General features: G+C 40.1%; 1 protein-coding gene across 5 annotated transcripts in view; it reads left to right on the forward strand.

Annotated features, from left to right (window-relative positions):
- The window catches only part of NOS2 (nitric oxide synthase 2), a 38,844-nt gene extending 31,093 nt beyond the window's left edge, over window positions 1-7,751 (forward strand). For all 5 annotated transcript variants that reach the window (XM_069790843.1, XM_069790845.1, XM_069790844.1 and 2 more), the window contains 9 exons: window positions 128-206; window positions 1,101-1,279; window positions 1,936-2,099; window positions 2,909-3,119; window positions 3,447-3,534; window positions 3,986-4,107; window positions 5,265-5,413; window positions 6,147-6,341; window positions 6,933-7,751. In XM_069790843.1, the coding sequence (XP_069646944.1) occupies window positions 128-206; window positions 1,101-1,279; window positions 1,936-2,099; window positions 2,909-3,119; window positions 3,447-3,534; window positions 3,986-4,107; window positions 5,265-5,413; window positions 6,147-6,341; window positions 6,933-7,046 (1,301 nt within the window). In that variant the 3' untranslated portion in view covers window positions 7,047-7,751. The remainder of the gene's footprint in view (window positions 1-127; window positions 207-1,100; window positions 1,280-1,935; window positions 2,100-2,908; window positions 3,120-3,446; window positions 3,535-3,985; window positions 4,108-5,264; window positions 5,414-6,146; window positions 6,342-6,932) is intronic.
- Window positions 7,752-8,260: the final 509 nt, after the last annotated feature.

Consider the following 8,260-nt stretch of genomic DNA (forward strand, 5'->3'; position numbering starts at 1 on the left):
GACACACAACTAAAAGTATATCGCATTCTAGGGCAAGCATGGTTCGGTACTTTTTCTACATAGTACTTGAAGAGATTTTAAACCTAATCGCAAAATTGCCATGAGTCATGTCCTCTTTTCTCAACAGCGCTCGCAAACATTCACTCCAAGGATATAATTCCCATGAAGTTGAAATTCAGACAGAATCTTCAAAGTTCAAAATCCAGGTACGATACCTCATTCTTTTGAATATTGGAATACTACATTTTACTAAAACCTTAAACATCTGAAATGCCTGGTTATAAACATCTTCTCCCCGCAGTTATTAAGAAATATGTATGAATTTTGTATGATCGTTAGAAGAAGTAAACCGTTATCACAAGACCGCAAGAACGTGTAGTCTTAGCTCTGGTTTAGATAGGAGCTGACTTCCCAGTAGAGTCTGTAGGAGTGTAGGGAAATAAATAACTCTGTGATATGACCCTTTGATACCTACTAAATGTGGAAGGTCAGGTGTATGGTCCCTCTCCCTTGCTTGGTATGCTACATGCCAGGCAAATGTTTACTTTATTTAGAGGAAAAATTGCCCCTTAGCAGAAAAAAAAAATTTGAAAAACCAAAAAGGTATAGTGCAAGAAGCTGCTGCATTCAGTTGTACTGCAAAGCAAGCTGAGAAAAGACAGTACACAAAGAAATACAAAAAGATAATCAGTGCTAACATCTGTCTTAGAAGTAGCATCTGTGAATGCCTCTTCAATATCCTCCGGTAGGTCTCATTCATCCCTGTTCTAAATGCAGTCATCTTATGGGAAGTCCTCTGAGCTGGTTTAGGATGTGAGCTATTCAGTCTTCAGTAGAGCTGCACTTCCTTTCATTGGCTGATTGCAGGCACATTTATTATATACTGGAGAGATCAGGCAGCACTTCAGCATGTTATTTGTTTTGATCCAAGTACTTCAAGTATCTGGAATATAAGTACTAAGCTGGTCTGATAATTTGGTAATGAACACAAGTAAGCCCTTGCCAGCTATCAATTCAGATTTATTCCTTTTCTGCGCAATTCAAGGGAAATCCTGTCAACGTAACCAGGGTCTGTCTGATCTCTTTTTTTCTATATCTAGTCGTGTTACCATTCTCGTTAAGCTTTCCTGTGAGACTAATCAGGAAGTGCACTACCTGCCCGGAGAACATATTGGGATTTTCCCAGGCAACCAGCCAGAATTAGTCCATGGCCTCATTGCACATGTCAAGGATGCCCCTCCAGCTGATCAGGCTATCAGACTTGAAACCTGCACTGATGGTAAGTTGGTTCTGTTTATATAAAACAACAGAGGATTGTTGACAGGTTTCTCTAAAATTCCTGAGAATGTTTATAGACTGAAATTGATTCTATTATCCTTTTCTTAAGTTTCAATGGGATTTTGTTGATACTTTTAGTTGTTCTTACAATTCTCAAGTCTGATTTTGCATACTCTGGCAGTCCATGGTAACTTCACCAGGGTTCACACAGTTATCCTAGGTTGACGCTGTAATTAAGTTGCTGAATTGGCCATTGACTGCAATTAAATTAATCAACAGAGTTACCTTATTGTTGCTACATATCAGAGTCCTAAAATAGATTTAGATGTCATGACCATCTTTTTCCACGTTAGTAGAAACAATCTGCTAAATCATAGGATTCTGACGCACAGAAAGATGATTTCCTGAAAAGAAAGACTTTTCATTTTAAAGTGGTGTTTTGTTATCATGCAATTCTCTGCATCAGATCCTCCCCTTACAAAAAGTTTGAAACCTCACATTAACCACTTTTCAGAAGGGCCCTGTTGTCTAGACCTGCTGCAACCTAGTCTGAAGTTCATATTTTGAAGGACACTGAGTTTTGCAAAGCTTTTTTTTTTTGCAGCTGTCAAATGCTGTGGGAATTGCCAAGTGTTCTTTTGTTTCCTTCATTTCCAGGTGGCTACTGGACAAGTGACAAAAAGATTCCAGCCTGCACACTCACCGAGGCTTTGACATACTTGCTTGATATCACTACTCCACCCTCCCAACAACTGCTAAAAAAACTCTCCCAGCTGGTAACAGCGGAAGGAGACAAACAGAGACTGGAAGTTTTATGTCAGGTAATCATTAGGGCTAGATTTATGTTAGAAGTACTATATACTGGACCATCTGATGCCCTTTTACTGTGTAGCAGAAGCTTAAGAAATTTTTGTAGTGATGGTGCTTGATTTTTATCCCTTTGTTACATGTTCTGTGTGCTTGTAAAACCAACCACAGCGAGAGAAAGGGTGGTCTTGTGGCTCAACTTAGGCGTGGGAATCAAGAGATTTCTTCAGATCTGGTGTTTCCTCTGTGGTTCTGGGTTGGGTCACTTTGCCTGCCTGTTTCTCTTGCCTGCCTCATGGTGGTTTCTGATGAAGTGCCATTAAAAGACTTTGCAGTTTGCGGGTGGAGGGGTTGGAGGGGAGCTGGTAGATATTTTTGTCAGAGAATTTAGTACCATGAGAGTAAGAGGGATGTTGCTTTAAGTAACCAGTGTCTCATAGGTGTGGCAAGTGCTTGCTTCTCCTGCTGGTTTCAGCAAGGTTCAGTAGGTATCAGAATCTGGGCACATACAGTTTTGTGGATTTCCCATAGCAGGGGGCTGAGAAACAGGTTCTAATTTAGTTTCTACATCCTCACTGAGAGAGCTGGTATCTGAGAAGATTATAGTGCATATTCTGTACTTCTGTTTTCAAAAATTAAATATTTTTTTAGGAAACCCCAGTATTGGTCTAGGCAAAATTTTGAGAATTCTCTGTTGATTTGCCTGCATATTTAATTGAATGTAAAGCAGGAATCTTATTTATAAGTGACATTTCAAATATCCCTGCTCTTCCTGAACTCGGTATGACCTGGTAACATTGTGATGATGGCCTTTGGCTTTCAGAGCACAGAAGAATACAACAAATGGAAGTTTTACAACAGCCCGAACATCCTGGAGGTCCTGGAGGAGTTTCCTTCTGCTGAGGTCTCAACAGCTTTCTTACTGACTCAGCTGCCATTTCTGAAACCCAGGTACTATTCTGTCAGTTCCTCCTGTGACATGACACCCAGAGAGATTCATCTGACAGTTGCAGTTGTAAACTACAGGACAAGAGGTAATGAACTGATGTTTTCATTTATCTCTTAAATGATATTTAGGCTGCATTGTTGTTCGGAAAAAGACTGTCTGCTATATGGCATGAAGCACATCTGTAACAAAAAGTTGTATCATGATACATGCAGAATAGTATACTGCAGTGCAGGTGTTCATACTGTGTCAGGATTTGCTAAAATCCTGCATCATCATCACCAGTGTATCCTTATTTTATAAATCACTGCTAGATATACACTTATTTAAAAACCATAATTTTAAGTATAAACTGTGTTTTTTTTAAAAACAGCTTTTGAATACTGACAGAAGTGTTTTCCTTTGCTCTGATTAGATGGACAAGGGCCTTTGCACCATGGAGTTTGCAGCTCGTGGCTGAATACCGTAGCTCTCAATGAAATAGTTCCATGCTTTATACGGAGGTGAGTGTGTGACAGAGAAAAAAAGAAAAGGAAAAAAAACACCCCAAACAACGGTTCTTTAGGTCAGCTTCTTCAGTGGTTTTTTTTCATTGTTTACATATGATTTTCAAGTGACTGGTTGAGTACAAATTGGAATATCTGAGTTTGAGAAGAGAGGGAACTCCCTCTCTTCCAGTGATGAGATCCTTTACCATGTCTTATGTTGAGTAAAATCATAAATCATTAGAAAATTCTGAAAGAATTCTATTCATATGACACCATCCCAACTGTCAACATATCCAGTATAGAGCAAGTAAAGCTAAGGAAACAAGAAGCAACTGTCACCAAGTTAAGCCCCATTACTGTTTTCAAATTGGTAACTTAGGCTGTGCTGCTCAAAATCATTCAGGAAACTGACACTGAGATGTCAGTCATAAACTAATTACCTAATGAGCATATTTTTGCATTTTAGTGCTAGTGAATTCCAGCTCCCAGAGCAGCCAACCAAGCCATGCATTCTGATTGGCCCAGGAACTGGAATTGCTCCCTTCAGAAGTTTCTGGCTGCAGCGTCTCTATGACTTGGAAAAGAAAGGTACTTGTGGGGGTTGCCACGAGGGGGGGGCCATAACTCATCCAGCAGCAGAAGACATCCCTAATCCTCCAAACAAAACCTGTACAGATGGAGACACCCAGAAACATTAGCCAAGTAAACACCATAGAGATTTGTCATCCCAAGACTGATTGAACACTGCACTGAAACAGCTAATGAATCCCACTTGAGACCCATTCTGGTGGTCTTGAGGTATTTGGTTGCTCGGAAGGAGCAGCCTGTGTCCTTGTAAATACTATATGTTCAGTGACTGCCCTAGGCGCTCACACAGGTGCCACAATAATGGAGAGGAACACTTTGGCCTGCCTGTATCAGCCCATTTGGGGAACCTGCTCCAACAGGTGATTCCACATAGTTCTTCAAGGACTTGGGCAGGTTCAATCCTACTGCAAAACCCTGAAATTACAAGCTGTCACACACAGACACGCACACTCTCCTTCTCAGGTGTTTAGTGAGAAAGGCTAATTAGAAAGTCATAGCATCACAGAATACCAGGTTGGAAAGGACCTCAAGGATCATCTGGTCCAATCTTTCTTGGCAAAAGCACAGTCTAGACAAGATGTCCCAGCACCCTGTCCACCTGAATCTTAAAAGTGTCCGATGTTGTGGAATCCACCACTTCCCTGGGGAGATTATTCCAAAGGCTGATTGTTCTCATTGTGAAAAATTTTCCTCTTGTGTCCAATCAGAATCTCCCCAGGAGTAACTTGGACCCATTACCCCTCATCTTTTCCATGTGACTCCTTGTAAAAAGGGAGTCTCCATCTTCTTTGTAGCCACCCTTTCAATACTGGAACATGGTGATAAGGTCTCCCCTAAGCCTTCTTTTCTCAAGGCTGAACAAACCCAGTTCTCTCAGCCTTTCCTCATATAGCAGGCTTCCTAGTCCTTTGATCATCTTTGTGGCCCTTCTCTGGACCATCTCCAGCCTCTCCACGTCTTTTTTTTCTGTATAGCAGGGAGAAAAACTGAACACAGTATTCCAGGTGTGGAACACTGTGGAATACAGTGGAACACAGCTACTTAGCTGAATAGCAGAACACAGCTACTTACTGTGACAACGGGGCCCTCTATGGGAATAGTCATAGTTGATAACAGGGCTTACAAAAGAAAGACAAACTTTCCAATGTTTGTTTCAGGGATCAAAGGTGGTGACATGACATTATTGTTTGGCTGCCGGCGGCCAGACATGGATCACATCTACAAAGAAGAAACTGAGGAAATGAAGAGGAAGGGAGTCCTCAAAGAAGTCTACACAGCTTACTCCAGACAACCTGGCAAAGCTAAAGTAAGGCTGGTTCCTTTGCTCTTTAAGGGTTGGTTCCTTCCAGAATGGTCCCTCAAGTTAAGATTTGGGCTCTGTTTAACAATGTTCTTTAAAAAATATTAGCATTTTGCTTCAGCGTATTGCGAGCAAGTGACGAAAGGCCCCACTCCTTCAAAAGAAAGGAAAATCTCGCTGTACGCTTCAGTACAAGCAAGCTATGTAAATGTAAAACTTACTGCCATATAGAGAGGCACTTTAAGTGCAAACAGCCTTTGAAACTAGAAGCTGGAACATTTTCAGAAACCTTAAATTTTGCAGGATTTGATTAGCGCATGAGTTAGAAATGAATTGGCTCTGGCCATTTATCACCATTTCAATGACACAGTGACCCTGGGAATTAATTTTGCTTAGATGACATCTTGACTGGAGAAAACAACGGCACTTAAGCTATCCTCTTTATAGCTATCCTACTCTCCTGACAAGTTAGGAGACTTTGGCAGTTGTAACTGGTTCTAAAAAAGAAGAGTCTTAGTCTGCTCTAGTTTAATCAGGAGACAGGTCTAGCCTCCAAATCTGGGGCTTGTAAAGACAGCACGAAGACATTTTTTGTCTCCATTGCTGTGGTGCAACACACAGCTAGAATAGATAGGGCATTTAGAACCTTACTACACAGAACTACATTAAGTTTAGAAAAGCCAATAGCCAAAGTAGCATTTAAGAAACCTTGTCTAATGATCCTTTTTCTATTTCTAAGGTCTATGTTCAAGATATTATTCAAAGCAAGTTGGAGACCAAAGTGTGCAACCTCTTGCATAAGGAGGAAGGGCATATCTATGTCTGTGGAGACGTACGCATGGCCAAGGATGTTGCTCAGACTTTGAAAGGGATGCTTGCAAAAAACCTGAAGCTCAATGAGCAGGAGGCAGAGGAGTATTTCTTCCAGCTAAAGGTATGCTATGATATGCAAGGCATTGTTTCCAGTCAGACAGTATTCCAGGATCGTTTACAGAAGTCTTCAAAGTCACACTCAAGATCTTGCGGGCTGCCATGAGCTTCTTTTCAGCAGATTGCACAAGTCAAAAAGTTTTAAGTGATCAGCTTAGTCTACCCACCATGACTTAAAACACAGTTTCTCTTTGGTTAGGGTGTAAGAGTGACATGTGATGTTCTTCTCTTACATCTACCATTTTCCCCAGTGTCTGGGTCCTGGACATTAGCTTTGCAGTGTGTCTGAAACTTCAAGAATTTGAGACTTTATTGTACCAACGGGGGAAAGTGAGTTTAAGAAATTAGGGGACCCATCACTGAAAACACAGTGCCTGGGTCTGCTGGCTTTTTAGGACCCTTTTGTTACCAGAATTTGTCCTGGAGCACGTGTGTCTGGGATTCAGATAGGTTCCTTTTATTGACAGTACCAAAAGTCCATTATCACAGAACCAGTCATATGAATGCAAAAGACATTTTAGTTACTTAACTCTTAAATAAGGAGGAGCTAGCAGTATTTAATTAATCTCCTGGGTTTCCTTTCTTTTCTTTGCAGAGCCAAAAGCGATACCATGAAGATATATTTGGGGCTGTATTCCCACATGAAGTCAAAAGAGGTGTAAGAGCTTTGCAACCCACCAGTCCAAGAACAAATCAACTTATGTTTTAGACAATATTTGCACATTTGTTGTTGTTTTCAAAAAACAAAGAGTCAAATCCTCTTTCTTATACATGTTAAATCATATACATGTAGATGATTGTAGGATTTGACTTTTAAACCTCAGCCTTAATTAAGAAAAATATTCAGTTTAACTTTTGTTGCTATTTATTCTGAGACTTCTTTTAATAGATTTTCTTAATAGTGAAGATGCAAATTATTTTTTTAATACTGTCTATGCTAGTATAAATTTTTTGTAAATACAAGGAAATTTTTGAGTTTTTTACTATGTAAGCTAGAACTGAAATCTTTTTTTTGAAATGTTCTGTTTATCTTTGTAAATTTATTTATATCAGATTGTTTTACTGTGCATATTTATCCTCACTTTAAAGCAAGTAAATGGATGGTTGTGTCACTTGGAAATGTGTAGTCACACGCCTTGTTGAATCTGAAGCACTATTTGCAAATGAGATAATAATATAATGGTTCATGAGTGGAAATACCTGCTGCATACACTTCAAATGTGTATACATGAGGAGGTAGTAGTTTTGAATTCTGCTTTGTGTGATTCAAGTACTTGAACCCAAACTGTTGTTGTTTCAGAGCCTATGGCAGTAAGGCTCGAAAAATTCAAAAGCACTTTGGACATTTGAATTCTATGCTGTGATTTACTTGATTTGTTTGTAATAAAAGATGCCTTTATATTGAGACAAACAAGTTGGTGTGGATTAAAGGTACCTCTCTTTGCTATTGGCCTTCAGCCTAAAAAAGGGGTAGGTAGGTTCTCAGGTTCCAGTGAAGTGGGTTTGGGCTCCAACCAGCACTCCCTCCATAAGTAAAGAGCCCGTCTCCAAGAGTTACGCAGTCTGCCTAAGATTAGTTATGCATTTTTGTTACTGCCAGGAAAGTGTGAATTTGCACCATAGGGTGTGAGATTGGCTTGCAAACTGCAGGAACATAAAGTAGCAAGGAGAGCCTGGCACTTATGTCAGAGCTTTTAGTTCTTTGTCTAAAATTACCAGGGCTATTTGATCATATTAAAAAGCTTAAGGTGAGATTTTCCTGTCATCCCTTGTCTCCAGGAGCTGGAATCTGATGAAGGAGGAGTTGAGGCTTAAAAGTCAACAGTGCCATGTATGTACAGTGTGTTTCACATGTGCTTCAGAACAGCCTTAGACACAAGCTCAAAAATACAGTGTAGATGAAAGAATGTGGACAGTGATGTC

Source organism: Haliaeetus albicilla, chromosome 9 (assembly GCF_947461875.1).
Source record: "Haliaeetus albicilla chromosome 9, bHalAlb1.1, whole genome shotgun sequence".
NCBI lineage: Eukaryota > Metazoa > Chordata > Aves > Accipitriformes > Accipitridae > Haliaeetus > Haliaeetus albicilla.